We start from the raw sequence: 18,214 nt of genomic DNA on the forward strand, positions 1-18,214 counted from the left end.
ATACTGGGTATATTATATGAGGACAGTACAGATACTGGGGTATATTATATGAGGACAGTACAGATACTGGGGTATATTATATGAGGACAGTACAGATACTGGGGTATATTATGAGGACAGTACAGATACTGGGGGTATATTATATGAGGACAGTACAGATACTGGGGGTATATTATATGAGGACAGTACAGATACTGGGGTATATTATGAGGACAGTACAGATACTGGGGGTATATTATATGAGGACAGTACAGATAATGGGGTATATTATATGAGGACAGTACAGATACTGGGGTATATTATATGAGGACAGTACAGATTCTGGGGTATATTATATTAGGACAGTACAGATACTGGGGTATATTATATGAGGACAGTACAGATACTGGGGTGTATTATATGAGGACAGTACGGATACTGGGGGTATATTACATGAGGACAGTACAGATACTGGGGTATATTATATGAGGACAGTACAGATACTGGGTATATTATGAGGACAGTACAGATACTGGGTATATTATATGAGGACAGTACAGATACTGGGGTATATTATATGAGGACAGTACAGATACTGGGGTATATTATATGAGGACAGTACAGATACTGGGGTATATTATGAGGACAGTACAGATACTGGGGGTATATTATATGAGGACAGTACAGATACTGGGGTATATTATATGAGGACAGTACAGATACTGGGTATATTATGAGGACAGTACAGATACTGGGTATATTATATGAGGACAGTACAGATACTGGGGTATATTATATGAGGACAGTACAGATACTGGGGTATATTATATGAGGACAGTACAGATACTGGGGTATATTATGAGGACAGTACAGATACTGGGGGTATATTATATGAGGACAGTACAGATACTGGGGGTATATTATATGAGGACAGTACAGATACTGGGGTATATTATGAGGACAGTACAGATACTGGGGGTATATTATATGAGGACAGTACAGATAATGGGGTATATTATATGAGGACAGTACAGATACTGGGGTATATTATATGAGGACAGTACAGATACTGGGGTATATTATATGAGGACAGTACAGATACTGGGGGTATATTATATGAGGACAGTACAGATACTGGGGGTATATTATATGAGGACAGTACAGATACTGGGGTATATTATATGAGGACAGTACAGATACTGGGGTATATTATATGAGGACAGTACAGATACTGGGGGTATATTATATGAGGACAGTACAGATAATGGGGTATATTATATGAGGACAGTACAGATACTGGGGTATATTATATGAGGACAGTACAGATACTGGGGTATATTATATGAGGACAGTACAGATACTGGGGGTATATTATATGAGGACAGTACAGATACTGGGGGTATATTATATGAGGACAGTACAGATACTGGGGGTATATTATATGAGGACAGTACAGATACTGGGGTATATTATATGAGGACAGTACAGATACTGGGGTATATTATATGAGGACAGTACAGATACTGGGGTATATTATATGAGGACAGTACAGATACTGGGGTATATTATATGAGGACAGTACAGATACTGGGGTATATTATATGAGGACAGTACAGATACTGGGGTATATTATATGAGGAGGACAGATATTATATGAGGACAGTACTGTTATTATATGGTGCAGTGTACAGTGGGCGTGTTTCTCTATGTGGGTGTGGCTTCAGTGTTGTGGGCGGAGATTTCTCGTTACACATAGTGGCCGTCAGCGCGGTGGGCGGATCCCTGCAGGGCACGGAGGCGGGGTTAGATGCGAGGGGGCGTGTTTACTGCGTGTTTTCTCTTCCTCCAGCGTGTACGCTGTGACGTCAGACGTAGGTCCCCGGACGCGGCGCTGCTGCAGGTACTCGAGTCCGCGGCTTTGGGCTCCTCTAGGCCGCACGATGGCGGAGACCAAGGTGATCTACCACCTGGACGAGGAGGAGACGCCGTACCTGGTGAAGGTGCCCGTGCAGGCCTCCGACATCCGCCTGCGGGACTTCAAGGCGGCGCTCGGACGGGGACACGCGAAGTATTTCTTCAAAGCCATGGACCAGGACTTCGGGTACCGGAACTGCTTACGTCTCCTCAACCGAACGCTGTATCCCCCCACACCCTCTATATACCGCCCTAAACCATCTATATACCGCCTGTATCCCCCCCCCCTGTATCCCCCCCTCCTCCCCCTGTATCCCCCCTCCCTCTGTATCCCTCCTCCCCCCTGTATCCCCTCCTCCCCCTTTATCCCCCCTCCCCCTGTATCCCTCCTCCTCCTCCCCCCCGTATCCCTCCTCCTCCCCCCCGTATCCCTCCTCCTCCCCCAACGTATCCCTCCTCCTCCCCCCCGTATCCCTCCTCCTCCCCCTCGTATCCCTCCTCCTCCTCCCCCCCGTATCCCTCCTCTTCCTCCTCCCCCCCGTATCCCTCCTCTTCCTCCTCCCCCCCGTATCCCTCCTCCTCCCCCCCGTATCCCTCCTCCTCCCCCCCGTATCCCTCCTCCTCCCCCCCCCGTATCCCTCCCCCCCCGTATCCCTCCTCCCCCCGTATCCCTCCTCCCCCCGTATCCCTCCTCCCCCCCCGTATCCCTCCTCCCCCCCGTATCCCTCCTCCCCCCCGTATCCCTCCTCCCCCCCGTATCCCTCCTCCCCCCCGTATCCCTCCTCCCCCCCGTATCCCTCCTCCTCCCCCCCGTATCCCTCCTCCCCCCCCCCCGTATCCCTCCTCCTCCCCCCCCCCCGTATCCCTCCTCCTCCCCCCCCGTATCCCTCCTCCTCCCCCCCGTATCCCTCCTCCTCCCCCCCGTATCCCTCCTCCTCCCCCCCCGTATCCCTCCTCCTCCCCCCCCGTATCCCTCCTCCCCCCCCCCCGTATCCCTCCTCCCCCCCCCCGTATCCCTCCTCCTCCCCCCCGTATCCCTCCTCCTCCCCCCCGTATCCCTCCTCCTCCCCCCCGTATCCCTCCTCCTCCTCCCCGTATCCCTCCTCCTCCCCCCCGTATCCCTCCTCCTCCCCCCCCGTATCCCTCCTCCTCCCCCCCGTATCCCTCCTCCTCCCCCCCGTATCCCTCCTCCTCCCCCCGTATCCCTCCTCCTCCCCCCCGTATCCCTCCTCCTCCCCCCCCGTATCCCTCCTCCTCCCCCCCCCGTATCCCTCCTCGTCCCCCCCCGTATCCCTCCTCCCCCCGTATCCCTCCTCCCCCCCCCGTATCCCTCCTCCCCCCCCCGTATCCTTCCTCCCCCCCGTATCCTTCCTCCCCCCCGTATCCTTCTTCCCCCCCGTATCCTTCTTCCCCCCCGTATCCTTCTTCCCCCCCGTATCCTTCTTCCCCCCCGTATCCCTCCTCCCCCCCGTATCCCTCCTCCTCCCCCCCGTATCCCTCCTCCTCCCCCCCGTATCCCTCCTCCTCCCCCCCCGTATCCCTCCTCCCCCCCCGTATCCCTCCTCCTCCCCCCCCGTATCCCTCCTCCCCCCGTATCCCTCCTCCCCCCCCCGTATCCCTCCTCCCCCCCCGTATCCTTCCTCCCCCCCGTATCCTTCCTCCCCCCCGTATCCCTCCTCCCCCCGTATCCCTCCTCCCCCCCCGTATCCCTCCTCCCCCCCGTATCCCTCCTCCCCCCCCCCCGTATCCCTCCTCCCCCCCCCGTATCCCTCCTCCCCCCCCCGTATCCCTCCTCCCCCCCCCGTATCCCTCCTCCTCCCCCCGTATCCCTCCTCCTCCCCCCGTATCCCTCCTCCTCCCCCCCCGTATCCCTCCTCCTCCCCCCCGTATCCCTCCTCCTCCCCCCCGTATCCCTCCTCCTCCCCCCCGTATCCCTCCTCCTCCCCCCCGTATCCCTCCTCCCCCCCCCCCGTATCCCTCCTCCCCCCCCGTATCCCTCCTCCCCCCCCGTATCCCTCCTCCCCCCCCGTATCCCTCCTCCCCCCCCCGTATCCCTCCTCCCCCCCCCGTATCCCTCCTCCCCCCCCCGCATCCCTCCCCCCCCCCCCCCCGCATCCCTCCCCCCCGCATCCCTCCTCCCCCCGCGTATCCCTCCTCCCCCCCGTATCCCTCCTCCCCCCCCGTATCCCTCCTCCCCCCCCGTATCCCTCCTCCCCCCCCCGTATCCCTCCTCCTCCCCCCCGTATCCCTCCTCCTCCCCCCCCGTATCCCTCCTCCTCCCCCCCCGTATCCCTCCTCCTCCCCCCCGTATCCCTCCTCCTCCCCCCCGTATCCCTCCTCCTCCCCCCCGTATCCCTCCTCCTCCCCCCCGTATCCCTCCTCCCCCCCCCGTATCCCTCCTCCCCCCCCCGTATCCCTCCTCCCCCCCCGTATCCTTCCTCCCCCCCGTATCCTTCCTCCCCCCCGTATCCCTCCTCCCCCCCGTATCCCTCCTCCCCCCCGTATCCCTCCTCCCCCCCGTATCCCTCCTCCCCCCATATCCCTCCTCCCCCCCCCGTATCCCTCCTCCCCCCCGTATCCCTCCTCCCCCCCCGTATCCCTCCTCCCCCCCCGTATCCCTCCTCCCCCCCGTATCCCTCCTCCCCCCCCCGTATCCCTCCTCCCCCCCCCCCCGTATCCCTCCTCCCCCCCCCATCCCTCCTCCCCCCCGTATCCCTCCTCCCCCCCCCCCGTATCCCTCCTCCCCCCCCCGTATCCCTCCTCCCCCCCCCCGTATCCCTCCTCCTCCCCCCGTATCCCTCCTCCTCCCCCCGTATCCCTCCTCCTCCCCCCGTATCCCTCCTCCTCCCCCCGTATCCCTCCTCCCCCCCGTATCCCTCCTCCCCCCCCGTATCCCTCCTCCCCCCCCGTATCCCTCCTCCCCCCCCGTATCCCTCCTCCCCCCCCCGTATCCCTCCTCCCCCCCCCGTATCCCTCCTCCCCCCCCGTATCCCTCCTCCCCCCCCGCATCCCTCCCCCCCGCGTATTCCTCCTCCCCCCGCGTATCCCTCCTCCCCCCGCGTATCCCTCCTCCCCCCCGTATCCCTCCTCCCCCCCGTATCCCTCCTCCCCCCCCGTATCCCTCCTCCTCCCCCCCGTATCCCTCCTCCCCCCCGTATCCCTCCTCCCCCCCCGTATCCCTCCTCCTCCCCCCCGTATCCCTCCTCCTCCCCCCCCGTATCCCTCCTCCCCCCCGTATCCCTCCTCCTCCCCCCCGTATCCCTCCTACCCCCCCCCGTATCCCTCCTCCCCCCCCCCGTATGCCTCCTCCCCCCCGTATCCCTCCTCCTCCCCCCCGTATCCCTCCTCCTCCCCCCCGTATCCCTCCTCCTCCCCCCCGTATCCCTCCTCCTCCCCCCCGTATCCCTCCTCCTCCCCCCCGTATCCCTCCTCCTCCCCCCCGTATCCCTCCTCCTCCCCCCCGTATCCCTCCTCCTCCCCCCCGTATCCCTCCTCCTCCCCCCCGTATCCCTCCTCCTCCCCCCCGTATCCCTCCTCCTCCCCCCCGTATCCCTCCTCCTCCCCCCCCGTATCCCTCCTCCTCCCCCCCGTATCCCTCCTCCCCCCCGTATCCCTCCTCCTCCCCCCCGTATCCCTCCTCCTCCCCCCCGTATCCCTCCTCCTCCCCCCCGTATCCCTCCTCCTCCCCCCCGTATCCCTCCTCCTCCCCCCGTATCCCTCCTCCTCCCCCCCGTATCCCTCCTCCTCCCCCCCGTATCCCTCCTCCTCCCCCCCGTATCCCTCCTCCTCCCCCCCGTATCCCTCCTCCTCCCCCCCGTATCCCTCCTCCTCCCCCCCGTATCCCTCCTCCTCCCCCCGTATCCCTCCTCCTCCCCCCCGTATCCCTCCTCCTCCCCCCCGTATCCCTCCTCCTCCCCCCCGTATCCCTCCTCCTCCCCCCTCACGTATCCCTCCTCCTCCCCCCTCACGTATCCCTCCTCCTCCCCCCCTCACGTATCCCTCCTCCTCCCCCCCTCACGTATCCCTCCTCCTCCCCCCCTCACGTATCCCTCCTCCTCCCCCCCTCACGTATCCCTCCTCCTCCCCCCCTCACGTATCCCTCCTCCTCCCCCCTCACGTATCCCTCCTCCTCCCCCCCTCACGTATCCCTCCTCCTCCCCCCCTCACGTATCCCTCCTCCTCCCCCCCTCACGTATCCCTCCTCCTCCCCCCCTCACGTATCCCTCCTCCTCCCCCCCTCACGTATCCCTCCTCCTCCCCCCCTCACGTATCCCTCCTCCTCCCCCCCCTCACGTATCCCTCCTCCTCCCCCCCCTCCCGTATCCCTCCTCCTCCCCCCCCCTCCCGTATCCCTCCTCCTCCCCCCCCTCCCGTATCCCTCCTCCTCCCCCCCTCCCGTATCCCTCCTCCTCCCCCCCCTCCCGTATCCCTCCTCCTCCCCCCCCTCCCGTATCCCTCCTCCTCCCCCCCCTCCCGTATCCCTCCTCCTCCCCCCCCTCCCGTATCCCTCCTCCTCCCCCCCCTCCCGTATCCCTCCTCCTCCCCCCCCTCCCGTATCCCTCCTCCTCCCCCCCCTCCCGTATCCCTCCTCCTCCCCCCCCCCGTATCCCTCCTCCTCCCCCCCCTCCCGTATCCCTCCTCCTCCCCCCCCTCCCGTATCCCTCCTCCTCCCCCCCCTCCCGTATCCCTCCTCCTCCCCCCCTCCCGTATCCCTCCTCCTCCCCCCCCTCCCGTATCCCTCCTCCTCCCCCCCCTCCCGTATCCCTCCTCCTCCCCCCCCTCCCGTATCCCTCCTCCTCCCCCCCCTCCCGTATCCCTCCTCCTCCCCCCCCTCCCGTATCCCTCCTCCTCCCCCCCCTCCCGTATCCCTCCTCCTCCCCCCCCTCCCGTATCCCTCCTCCTCCCCCCCCTCCCGTATCCCTCCTCCTCCCCCCCCTCCCGTATCCCTCCTCCTCCCCCCCCTCCCGTATCCCTCCTCCTCCCCCCCCTCCCGTATCCCTCCTCCTCCCCCCCTCCCGTATCCCTCCTCCTCCCCCCCCCCTCCCGTATCCCTCCTCCTCCCCCCCCCTCCCGTATCCCTCCTCCTCCCCCCCCTCCCGTATCCCTCCTCCTCCCCCCCCTCCCGTATCCCTCCTCCTCCCCCCCCTCCCGTATCCCTCCTCCTCCCCCCCCTCCCGTATCCCTCCTCCTCCCCCCCCTCCCGTATCCCTCCTCCTCCCCCCCCTCCCGTATCCCTCCTCCTCCCCCCCCTCCCGTATCCCTCCTCCTCCCCCCCTCCCGTATCCCTCCTCCTCCCCCCCCTCCCGTATCCCTCCTCCTCCCCCCCCTCCCGTATCCCTCCTCCCCCCCCTCCCGTATCCCTCCTCCTCCCCCCCCTCCCGTATCCCTCCTCCTCCCCCCCCTCCCGTATCCCTCCTCCTCCCCCCCCTCCCGTATCCCTCCTCCTCCCCCCCCCTCCCGTATCCCTCCTCCTCCCCCCCCTCCCGTATCCCTCCTCCTCCCCCCCCTCCCGTATCCCTCCTCCTCCCCCCCTCCCGTATCCCTCCTCCTCCCCCCCCTCCCGTATCCCTCCTCCTCCCCCCCCTCCCGTATCCCTCCTCCTCCCCCCCTCCCGTATCCCTCCTCCCCCCCCCTCCCGTATCCCTCCTCCTCCCCCCCTCCCGTATCCCTCCTCCTCCCCCCCTCCCGTATCCCTCCTCCTCCCCCCCCTCCCGTATCCCTCCTCCTCCCCCCCTCCCGTATCCCTCCTCCTCCCCCCCTCCCGTATCCCTCCTCCTCCCCCCCTCCCGTATCCCTCCTCCTCCCCCCCTCCCGTATCCCTCCCGTATCCCTCCTCCTCCCCCCCGTATCCCTCCTCCCCCCCTCCCCCCCGTATCCCTCCTCCCCCCCCTCCTCCCCCCGTATCCCCCCTCCTCCCCCCCGTATCCCCCCGTATCCCCCCGTATCCCCCCTCCTCCCCCCCGTATCCCCCCTCCTCCCCCCCGTATCCCTCCTCCTCCCCCCCCGTATCCCTCCTCCTCCCCCCCCGTATCCCTCCTCCTCCCCCCCCGTATCCCTCCTCCTCCCCCCCCGTATCCCTCCTCCTCCCCCCCCGTATCCCTCCTCCTCCCCCCCCGTATCCCTCCTCCTCCCCCCCGTATCCCTCCTCCTCCCCCCCGTATCCCTCCTCCTCCCCCCGTATCCCTCCTCCTCCCCCCCCGTATCCCTCCTCCTCCCCCCCCGTATCCCTCCTCCTCCCCCCCCGTATCCCTCCTCCTCCCCCCCCGTATCCCTCCTCCTCCCCCCCCGTATCCCTCCTCCTCCCCCCCCGTATCCCTCCTCCTCCCCCCCCGTATCCCTCCTCCTCCCCCCCGTATCCCTCCTCCTCCCCCCCCGTATCCCTCCTCCTCCCCCCCCGTATCCCTCCTCCTCCCCCCCCGTATCCCTCCTCCTCCCCCCCCCCGTATCCCTCCTCCTCCCCCCCCGTATCCCTCCTCCTCCCCCCCCGTATCCCTCCTCCTCCCCCCCGTATCCCTCCTCCTCCCCCCCCCGTATTCCTCCCCCCCCGTATCCCTCCTCCCCCCCCCGTATCCCTCCTCCTCCCCCCCCGTATCCCTCCTCCTCCCCCCCCCCGTATTCCTCCCCCCCCGTATTCCTCCCCCCCCGTATTCCTCCCCCCCCGTATCCCTCCTCCTCCCCCCCCGTATCCCTCCTCCTCCCCCCCCGTATCCCTCCTCCTCCCCCCCCCGTATCCCTCCTCCTCCCCCCCCGTATCCCTCCTCCTCCCCCCCGTATCCCTCCTCTCCCCCCTCCTTCCTCCCCCCCCTGTATCCCTCCTCCATCCTACCCCTGTATCCCTCCTCATCCCCTCGTCCTCTCCTGTCTCCTCGTCCTCTCCTGTCTCCTCGTCCTCTCCTGTCTCCTCGTCCTCTCCTGTCTCCTCGTCCTCTCCTCGTCCTCTCCTATCTCCTCATCTCCCCTCTTCCTCTCCCGCCTGCTCCTCCTTTCCCGCCTGCTCACCCCTTCTTGTTGATTTGATGTCTGGTATTTGCCTGGTCACGTGGTGGCTCCGCCCCCTTGGACGCCATCTTTTGATGATCTCTCTGTGACCCTGTAGGGTGGTGAAGGAGGAGATCTCCGATGATAATGCTAAGCTGCCGTGTTTCAATGGTCGTGTAGTATCGTGGGTAAGTGTGCTTGAGACATCTATGTGGTGGAATTTCTTCAGGTGTCGGGGGTGCGGTGGGATTTCTCTGGCTGTGGCTGTCGGGGGTGCGGTGGGATTTCTCCGGCTGTGGCTGTCGGGGGTGCGGTGGGATTTCTCCGGCTGTGGCTGTCGGGGGTGCGGTGGGATTTCTCCGGCTGTGGCTGTCGGGGGTGCGGTGGGATTGCTCCGGCTGTGGCTGTCGGGGGTGCGGTGGGATTGCTCCGGCTGTGGCTGTCGGGGGTGCGGTGGGATTTCTCTGGCTGTGGCTGTCGGGGGTGCGGTGGGATTTCTCCGGCTGTGGCTGTCGGGGGTGCGGTGGGATTGCTCCGGCTGTGGCTGTCGGGGGTGCGGTGGCATTGCTCCGGCTGTGGCTGTCGGGGGTGCGGTGGGATTGCTCCGGCTGTGGCTGTCGGGGGTGCGGTGGGATTGCTCCGGCTGTGGCTGTCGGGGGTGCGGTGGGATTGCTCCGGCTGTGGCTGTCGGGGGTGCGGTGGGATTGCTCCGGCTGTGGCTGTCGGGGGTGCGGTGGGATTGCTCCGGCTGTGGCTGTCGGGGGTGCAGTGGGATTTCTCCGGCTGTGGCTGTCGGGGGTGCGGTGGGATTGCTCCGGCTGTGGCTGTCGGGGGTGCAGTGGGATTTCTCCGGCTGTGGCTGTCGGGGGTGCGGTGGGATTTCTCCGGCTGTGGCTGTCGGGGGTGCGGTGGGATTGCTCTGGCTGTGGCTGTCGGGGGTGCGGTGGGATTGCTCTGGCTGTGGCTGTCGGGGGTGCAGTGGGATTTCTCCGGCTGTGGCTGTCGGGGGTGCGGTGGGATTGCTCTGGCTGTGGCTGTCGGTGGTTCAGTGGGATTGCTCCGGCTGTGGCTGTCGGGGGTGCGGTGGGATTGCTGTGGCTGTCGGAGGTGCGGTGGGGTTGCTGTGGCTGTCGGGTGGGGTTGCTGTGGCTGTCGGGGGTGCGGTGGGATTGCTCCGGCTGTGGCTGTCGGGGGTGCAGTGGGATTTCTCCGGCTGTGGCTGTCGGGGGTGCGGTGGGATTGCTCCGGCTGTGGCTGTCGGGGGTGCGGTGGGATTGCTCTGGCTGTGGCTGTCGGGGGTGCGGTGGGATTGTTCCGGCTGTGGCTGTCGGGGGTGCGGTGGGATTGCTCCGGCTGTGGCTGTCGGGGGTGCGGTGGGATTGCTCCGGCTGTGGCTGTCGGGGGTGCGGTGGGATTGCTCCGGCTGTGGCTGTCGGGGGTGCGGTGGGATTGCTCCGGCTGTGGCTGTCGGGGGTGCCTTGGGATTGCTCCGGCTGTGGCTGTCGGGGGGTGCGGTGGGATTGCTCCGGCTGTGGCTGTCGGGGGGGTGCGGTGGGATTGCTCCGGCTGTGGCTGTCGGGGGGTGCGGTGGGATTGCTCCGGCTGTGGCTGTCGGGGGGTGCGGTGGGATTGCTCCGGCTGTGGCTGTCGGGGGTGCAGTGGGATTGCTCCGGCTGTGGCTGTCGGGGGGTGCGGTGGGATTGCTCCGGCTGTGGCTGTCGGGGTTGCAGTGGGATTGCTGTGGCTGTCGGGGTTGCAGTGGGATTGCTGTGGCTGTCGGGGTTGCAGTGGGATTGCTGTGGCTGTCGGTTGTGCGGTGGGATTGCTCCGGCTTTGGCTGTTGGGTGCGGTGGGATTTCTCTGGCTGTGGCTGTCGGGGGGTGCGGTGGGATTGCTCCGGCTGTGGCTGTCGGGGTTGCAGTGGGATTGCTGTGGCTGTCGGGGTTGCAGTGGGATTGCTGTGGCTGTCGGTTGTGCGGTGGGATTGCTCCGGCTTTGGCTGTTGGGTGCGGTGGGATTTCTCTGGCTGTGGCTGTCGGGGGTGCGGTGGGAATGCTGTGGACCACTGGGTCTGTGACATCATATACCTTTTTCCTGGTAGTTGGTGTCCGCTGAGAACACGCCTCCTGAGCAGGCTCCTCCCCCTCCTCCAGACCTGCGGCCTGAACCGTCCCCGCTTCCTCCTCCACTCCCCCCACCGCCTGCGGAGAGAACCAGCGGCATTGGGGATTCCCGGCCTCCCTCCTTCCAGTGAGTGTGTCCCCCCTTGCCTCGCCTGCCCTTTCCGCCCCTTCCTGCACCGCGGGGAAATATCATTATAGGTAAATATTATTTTTATGTCTTAGTCCTAACGTGTGCGACAGTGCTGAGAACCTGGACCAGGAGACCGAGACCGAGTCTGTGGTGTCCGTACGGCGAGAGCGGCCGCGGCGGAGAGAGAGCGGGGACCAAGGTGAGGGCATCATGAGCATGCATCCCTAGGCCGGAGGCGATGTGGATGACGTGCGTATTATGGGGGTGTGTGGAGAGACGCGCGCTCTTTCTGCCGGGCAGGGGGAGGCGCGCGCTCTTTCTGCCGGGCAGGGGGAGGCGCGCGCTCTTTCTGCCGGGCAGGGGGAGGCGCGCGCTCTTTCTGCCGGGCAGGGGGAGGCGCGCGCTCTTTCTGCCGGGCAGGGGGAGGCGCGCGCTCTTTCTGCCGGGCAGGGGGAGGCGCGCGCTCTTTCTGCCGGGCAGGGGGAGGCGCGCGCTCTTTCTGCCGGGCAGGGGGAGGCGCGCGCTCTTTCTGCCGGGCAGGGGGAGGCGCGCGCTCTTTCTGCCGGGCAGGGGGAGGCGCGCGCTCTTTCTGCCGGGCAGGGGGAGGTCTTGCACATTCTGTATAGGGTCTCCCCCCTGTGATCGGTGTTGGTCGTGTTGCAGGCGGTGGTCGGGCCCTGAATGGCCGTGGAGAGCGTCACCTCTCTGGATACGAGTCGTCCTCCACCCTCCTGACCAGTGAGATAGAGACCAGCATCTGTGACTCTGAGGAAGAGGATGCCATGAGCAGGTGCGACCCCCGTGTGTGGGGGGCTGTGTGTCCTGTGTATGTAGGGGGGCTGTGTGTCCTGTGTATGTAGGGGGGCTGTGTGTCCTGTGTATGTAGGGGGGCTGTGTGTCCTGTGTTTGTAGGGGGGAGCTGTGTGTCCTGTGTATGTAAGGGGGCTGTGTGTCCTCTGTATGTAGGGGGGGCTGTGAGTCCTGTGTATGTAGGGGGGGCTCTGTCCTGTGTATGTAGGGGCGGGGGCTGTGTGTCCTGTGTATGTAGGGGCGGGGGCTGTGTGTCCTGTGTATGTAGGGGCGGGGGCTGTGTGTCCTGTGTATGTAGGGGCGGGGGCTGTGTGTCCTGTGTATGTAGGGGGGCTGTGTGTCCTGTGTATGTAGGGGCGGGGGCTGTGTGTCCTGTGTATGTAGGGGCGGGGGCTGTGTGTCCTGTGTATGTAGGGGCGGGGGCTCTGTGTCCTGTGTATGTAGGGGCGGGGGCTCTGTGTCCTGTGTATGTAGGGGCGGGGGCTGTGTGTCCTGTGTATGTAGGGGCGGGGGCTGTGTGTCCTGTGTATGTAGGGGCGGGGGCTGTGTGTCCTGTGTATGTAGGGGCGGGGGCTCTGTGTCCTGTGTATGTAGGGGCGGGGGCTCTGTGTCCTGTGTATGTAGGGGCGGGGGCTGTGAGTCCTGTGTATGTAGGGGCGGGGGCTGTGTGTCCTGTGTATGTAGGGGCGGGGGCTGTGTGTCCTGTGTATGTAGGGGCGGGGGCTGTGTGTCCTGTGTATGTAGGGGCGGGGGCTGTGTGTCCTGTGTATGTAGGGGCGGGGGCTGTGTGTCCTGTGTATGTAGGGGCGGGGGCTGTGTGTCCTGTGTATGTAGGGGCGGGGGCTGTGTGTCCTGTGTATGTAGGGGCGGGGGCTGTGTGTCCTGTGTATGTAGGGGCGGGGGCTGTGTGTCCTGTGTATGTAGGGGCGGGGGCTGTGTGTCCTGTGTATGTAGGGGCGGGGGCTGTGTGTCCTGTGTATGTAGGGGCGGGGGCTGTGTGTCCTGTGTATGTAGGGGCGGGGGCTGTGTGTCCTGTGTATGTAGGGGCGGGGGCTGTGTGTCCTGTGTATGTAGGGGCGGGGGCTGTGTGTCCTGTGTATGTAGGGGCGGGGGCTGTGTGTCCTGTGTATGTAGGGGCGGGGGCTGTGTGTCCTGTGTATGTAGGGGCGGGGGCTGTGTGTCCTGTGTATGTAGGGGCGGGGGCTGTGTGTCCTGTGTATGTAGGGGCGGGGGCTGTGTGTCCTGTGTATGTAGGGGCGGGGGCTGTGTGTCCTGTGTATGTAGGGGCGGGGGCTGTGTGTCCTGTGTATGTAGGGGCGGGGGCTGTGTGTCCTGTGTATGTAGGGGCGGGGGCTGTGTGTCCTGTGTATGTAGGGGCGGGGGCTGTGTGTCCTGTGTATGTAGGGGCGGGGGCTGTGTGTCCTGTGTATGTAGGGGCGGGGGCTGTGTGTCCTGTGTATGTAGGGGCGGGGGCTGTGTGTCCTGTGTATGTAGGGGCGGGGGCTGTGTGTCCTGTGTATGTAGGGGCGGGGGCTGTGTGTCCTGTGTATGTAGGGGCGGGGGCTGTGTGTCCTGTGTATGTAGGGGCGGGGGCTGTGTGTCCTGTGTATGTAGGGGCGGGGGCTGTGTGTCCTGTGTATGTAGGGGCGGGGGCTGTGTGTCCTGTGTATGTAGGGGCGGGGGCTGTGTGTCCTGTGTATGTAGGGGCGGGGGCTGTGTGTCCTGTGTATGTAGGGGCGGGGGCTGTGTGTCCTGTGTATGTAGGGGCGGGGGCTGTGTGTCCTGTGTATGTAGGGGCGGGGGCTGTGTGTCCTGTGTATGTAGGGGCGGGGGCTGTGTGTCCTGTGTATGTAGGGGCGGGGGCTGTGTGTCCTGTGTATGTAGGGGCGGGGGCTGTGTGTCCTGTGTATGTAGGGGCGGGGGCTGTGTGTCCTGTGTATGTAGGGGCGGGGGCTGTGTGTCCTGTGTATGTAGGGGCGGGGGCTGTGTGTCCTGTGTATGTAGGGGCGGGGGCTGTGTGTCCTGTGTATGTAGGGGCGGGGGCTGTGTGTCCTGTGTATGTAGGGGCGGGGGCTGTGTGTCCTGTGTATGTAGGGGCGGGGGCTGTGTGTCCTGTGTATGTAGGGGCGGGGGCTGTGTGTCCTGTGTATGTAGGGGCGGGGGCTGTGTGTCCTGTGTATGTAGGGGCGGGGGCTGTGTGTCCTGTGTATGTAGGGGCGGGGGCTGTGTGTCCTGTGTATGTAGGGGCGGGGGCTGTGTGTCCTGTGTATGTAGGGGCGGGGGCTGTGTGTCCTGTGTATGTAGGGGCGGGGGCTGTGTGTCCTGTGTATGTAGGGGCGGGGGCTGTGTGTCCTGTGTATGTAGGGGCGGGGGCTGTGTGTCCTGTGTATGTAGGGGCGGGGGCTGTGTGTCCTGTGTATGTAGGGGCGGGGGCTGTGTGTCCTGTGTATGTAGGGGCGGGGGCTGTGTGTCCTGTGTATGTAGGGGCGGGGGCTGTGTGTCCTGTGTATGTAGGGGCGGGGGCTGTGTGTCCTGTGTATGTAGGGGCGGGGGCTGTGTGTCCTGTGTATGTAGGGGCGGGGGCTGTGTGTCCTGTGTATGTAGGGGGGCTGTGAGTCCTGTGTATGTAGGGGCGGGGGCTCTGTGTCCTGTGTATGTAGGGGCGGGGGCTGTGTGTCCAGTGTATGTAGGGGGGCTGTGTGTCCAGTGTATGTAGGGGGGGCTGTGTGTCCTGAGTATGTAGGGGGGGCCGGGGCTGTGTGTCCTGTGTATGTAGGGGCGGGGGCTGTGTGTCCTGTGTATGTAGGGGCGGGGGCTGTGTGTCCTGTGTATGTAGGGGCGGGGGCTGTGTGTCCTGTGTATGTAGGGGCGGGGGCTGTGTGTCCTGTGTATGTAGGGGCGGGGGCTGTGTGTCCTGTGTATGTAGGGGGGCTGTGTGTCCTGTGTATGTAGGGGGGCTGTGAGTCCTGTGTATGTAGGGGCGGGGGCTCTGTGTCCTGTGTATGTAGGGGCGGGGGCTGTGTGTCCAGTGTATGTAGGGGGGCTGTGTGTCCAGTGTATGTAGGGGGGGCTGTGTGTCCTGAGTATGTAGGGGGGGCCGGGGCTGTGTGTCCTGTGTATGTAGGGGGGGGCTGTGTGTCCTGTGTATGTAGGGGCGGGGGCTGTGTGTCCTGTGTATGTATGTAGGGGGGGGGGTTGTGTCCTGTGTATGTAGGGGGGCTCTGTGTCCTGTGTATATGGGGGCTCTGATCATGTGATCCTGTACCATCCTTTTTATGGGGTCTCTTGTTCCATGATGTTTAGGTTCAGCAGCTCCACCGAACAGAGCAGCGCATCTCGTCTGCTGAAGCGTCACCGCCGGAGGCGTAAGCAGCGCCCCCCGCGCCTTGAGAGGGTGAGCAGAGTGTGATGAGGCCGCTGGGCCCCTCTGTAGCCCCTGCCCCGCGCTCCCCCGTAGCCCCTGCCCCGCGCTCCCCCGTAGCCCCTGCCCCGCGCTCCCCCGTAGCCCCTGCCCCGCGCTCCCCCGTAGCCCCTGCCCCGCGCTCCCCCGTAGCCCCTGCCCCGCGCTCCCCCGTAGCCCCTGCCCCGCGCTCCCCCGTAGCCCCTGCCCCGCGCTCCCCCGTAGCCCCTGCCCCGCGCTCCCCCGTAGCCCCTGCCCCGCGCTCCCCCGTAGCCCCTGCCCCGCGCTCCCCCGTAGCCCCTGCCCCGCGCTCCCCCGTAGCCCCTGCCCCGCGCTCCCCCGTAGCCCCTGCCCCGCGCTCCTCCATAGCCCCTGTGCCCCTGCCCCACGCTCTTCCATAACCGCTGCTGTTCTGTCTTTCAGGCCTCCTCGCTCAGCAGTGTGACCGACTCCACCATGTCCCTGAACATCATTACAGTGACTCTGAATATGGGTGAGAGGAGTCTATGTGGTGTGGGGGCTGCCAGCAGGGGTCTCGTGTATGTGGTGGGTGCGGTTGTGTACTCGGTGCTTCTCTCTGATATTTCCTCATTGTGTTCACAGAGAAATACAACTTCTTGGGCATCTCCATCGTGGGGCAGAGTAACGAGCGCGGGGACGGAGGCATCTACATTGGATCCATTATGAAGGGTGGAGCTGTGGCAGCTGATGGGAGGATTGAGCCAGGGGACATGCTGCTGCAGGTGAGCACACAGTCTCTCTCCCCACGCTGGCATCCTTCTGACCCCCCCATCCCCATCTTGGCGCCCCCACCAATTATCTACTCCCCTTTCCCTACACCCTCCCCTCCTCCCCCCTACACCATTTATCTACTCCCCCCCCCCCCCCCCCTACACCAATTATCCACTCCCCCCCAACAATTATCTACCCCCCCCACCAATTCTAACCCTTCCGACCTGCCAGCCTCGCCTCTCCTCTTTCTTCCGCGTCCCCCTTCGTCCGTCTTTCCGCTCCTCCCTCCGTCCGTCTTTCCGCTCCTCCCTCCGTCCGTCTTTCCGCTCCTCCCTCCGTCCGTCTTTCCGCTCCTCCCTCCGTCCGTCTTTCCGCTCCTCCCTCCGTCCGTCTTTCCGCTCCTCCCTCCGTCCGTCTTTCCGCGCCTCCCTCCGTCCGTCTTTCCGCGCCTCCCTCCGTCCGTCTTTCCGCGTCTCCCTCCGTCCATCTTTCCGCGCCTCCCTCCCTTAGTCCTTTCGCACCTCCCTCCATCTTTTCACGCCTCCCGTCCTTTCGCACCTCCCTCCGTCCATCTTTCCGCGCCTCCCTCCGTCTGTCCTTCCGCGCTCTTCGCCTTGCTCCGCCCGTCTTTACATCCCTCGATGAGATCTGGCATCTCGTGCAGGTGAATGACATTAACTTTGAGAACATGAGCAATGATGACGCGGTGCGGGTCCTGCGAGACATCGTCCATAAACCCGGGTAAGAGAGCCAGCACGAGGTGGTGGGCAGTGGGTGTACAGGGTTTGGGGGTGTGGGGTCAGGGCAGGCAGGTAGGTGTCTGAAACATTCCTGTGATTCTCTTTCAGGCCAATTGTATTGACTGTTGCGAAGTGCTGGGATCCTTCTCCACAGGGTTACTTCACACTGCCACGCAGTAAGTGCCACCCCACTCAGTCAGCCCTCGGTTTGTCGAGCTGCCTCTCCCTTCTCGTCTGCCGTAGCCCTCAGTTTGTTGCACCACTTCCTGTTTCTCCTCCACCTTGTCCCTTTTGTTTGCCGTGCTGCCTCCCCTTTCTCCTCTGCCTCGGCCCTTAGTTTGTTGCGCCGGCTCCACCTCATTCTCCTCGGCCTTTAGTTTGCCTGCCGCCTCCCCCTTCTCTACCTCCTCGGCCTTCAGTTTGCCTGCCACCTCCCCCATCTCTACCTCCTCTGCTTCGTCCCTCATTTTGCCTGTCACCTCCTCCATCTCTACCTCCTCCGCTTCGTCCCTCATTTTGCCTGGCACCTCCCACTTCTCTACCTCCTCCGCCTCGGCCTTCAGTTTGCTTGGTACCTCCCCCTTCTCTACCTCCTCCGCCTCGGCCTTCAGTTTGCCTGCCACCTCCTCCATCTCTACCTCCTCCTCTTCGTCCCTCAGTTTGCTTGGTACCTCCCCCTTCTCTACCTCCTCCGCCTCGGCCTTCAGTTTGCTTGGCACCCCCCTTTCTCTCCTAGGATCGCTAGAGTAGCAATTCCCCTAGGAATAAAGGAATCGCACACAAAACCGCTGCAACCAACATAACCTACAACAAAGTGAATGAATCCAACAAAGTATCACCAGCAGGAAACACCAGCTGGGGAAGGTATAAACAGCTGCCCCCGAGAGGTGATAGGGCAGACAAACAGAATAAATGAAAAACGCCTGTTACCCAAAACTGAGAAACAAAGAATGAAGAAAAGGTGAATCTGTTGTGGCTGAGCGGAAAGAGACGCCGACCACCGAACACAGGATCATGGGGTTGAGTCCAGACGCATAACAGAATCCCACCTTCTACGAGGGGCCGCTGGACCCACCGAGATCCCCCCCCAACTGCTGACATCGCAGATAGAACTACCTCATTAGGCGATCGGCCTGTAGGTCTTAAGATTGCTAGACTCGTTCCACCTCATACTGCTTGTCCTCCTCCAAATGTATCTCAGCACTGCCCTGAGGACCCAGTGCCCCTTCAAACTTAAGAGACTTGGAAGGAATTATTAATCCTCCATGCAACCGGGAGTTGGAGTTTAATAGTCACCTGATTAATGATCTTGATTATCTAATACGGTCCTACAAATTTAGGAGCAAATTTTCTAGCTGGAACTTTGAGACTGAGAACTTTAGAGGATAACCAGACAAAATTTCGCACC

The 18,214-nt window shown here is 63.7% G+C and overlaps 1 protein-coding gene across 1 annotated transcript in view; it reads left to right on the forward strand.

Moving 5' to 3' along the window:
- The first annotated feature begins 1,762 nt into the window (after positions 1 to 1,762).
- The window catches only part of DVL2 (dishevelled segment polarity protein 2), a 29,852-nt gene continuing 13,400 nt past the window's right edge, over positions 1,763 to 18,214 (forward strand). The window contains exons 1-10 of the mRNA XM_077261452.1: positions 1,763 to 2,080; positions 8,990 to 9,059; positions 10,973 to 11,121; positions 11,217 to 11,323; positions 11,788 to 11,914; positions 15,238 to 15,328; positions 15,758 to 15,827; positions 15,938 to 16,077; positions 16,731 to 16,807; positions 16,915 to 16,982. Of these exons, the coding sequence (XP_077117567.1) occupies positions 1,920 to 2,080; positions 8,990 to 9,059; positions 10,973 to 11,121; positions 11,217 to 11,323; positions 11,788 to 11,914; positions 15,238 to 15,328; positions 15,758 to 15,827; positions 15,938 to 16,077; positions 16,731 to 16,807; positions 16,915 to 16,982 (1,060 nt within the window). The 5' untranslated portion in view covers positions 1,763 to 1,919. The remainder of the gene's footprint in view (positions 2,081 to 8,989; positions 9,060 to 10,972; positions 11,122 to 11,216; positions 11,324 to 11,787; positions 11,915 to 15,237; positions 15,329 to 15,757; positions 15,828 to 15,937; positions 16,078 to 16,730; positions 16,808 to 16,914; positions 16,983 to 18,214) is intronic.

The sequence above is a fragment of the Ranitomeya variabilis genome, chromosome 5, assembly GCF_051348905.1.
Source record: "Ranitomeya variabilis isolate aRanVar5 chromosome 5, aRanVar5.hap1, whole genome shotgun sequence".
NCBI classification, from domain to species: Eukaryota; Metazoa; Chordata; class Amphibia; order Anura; family Dendrobatidae; genus Ranitomeya; species Ranitomeya variabilis.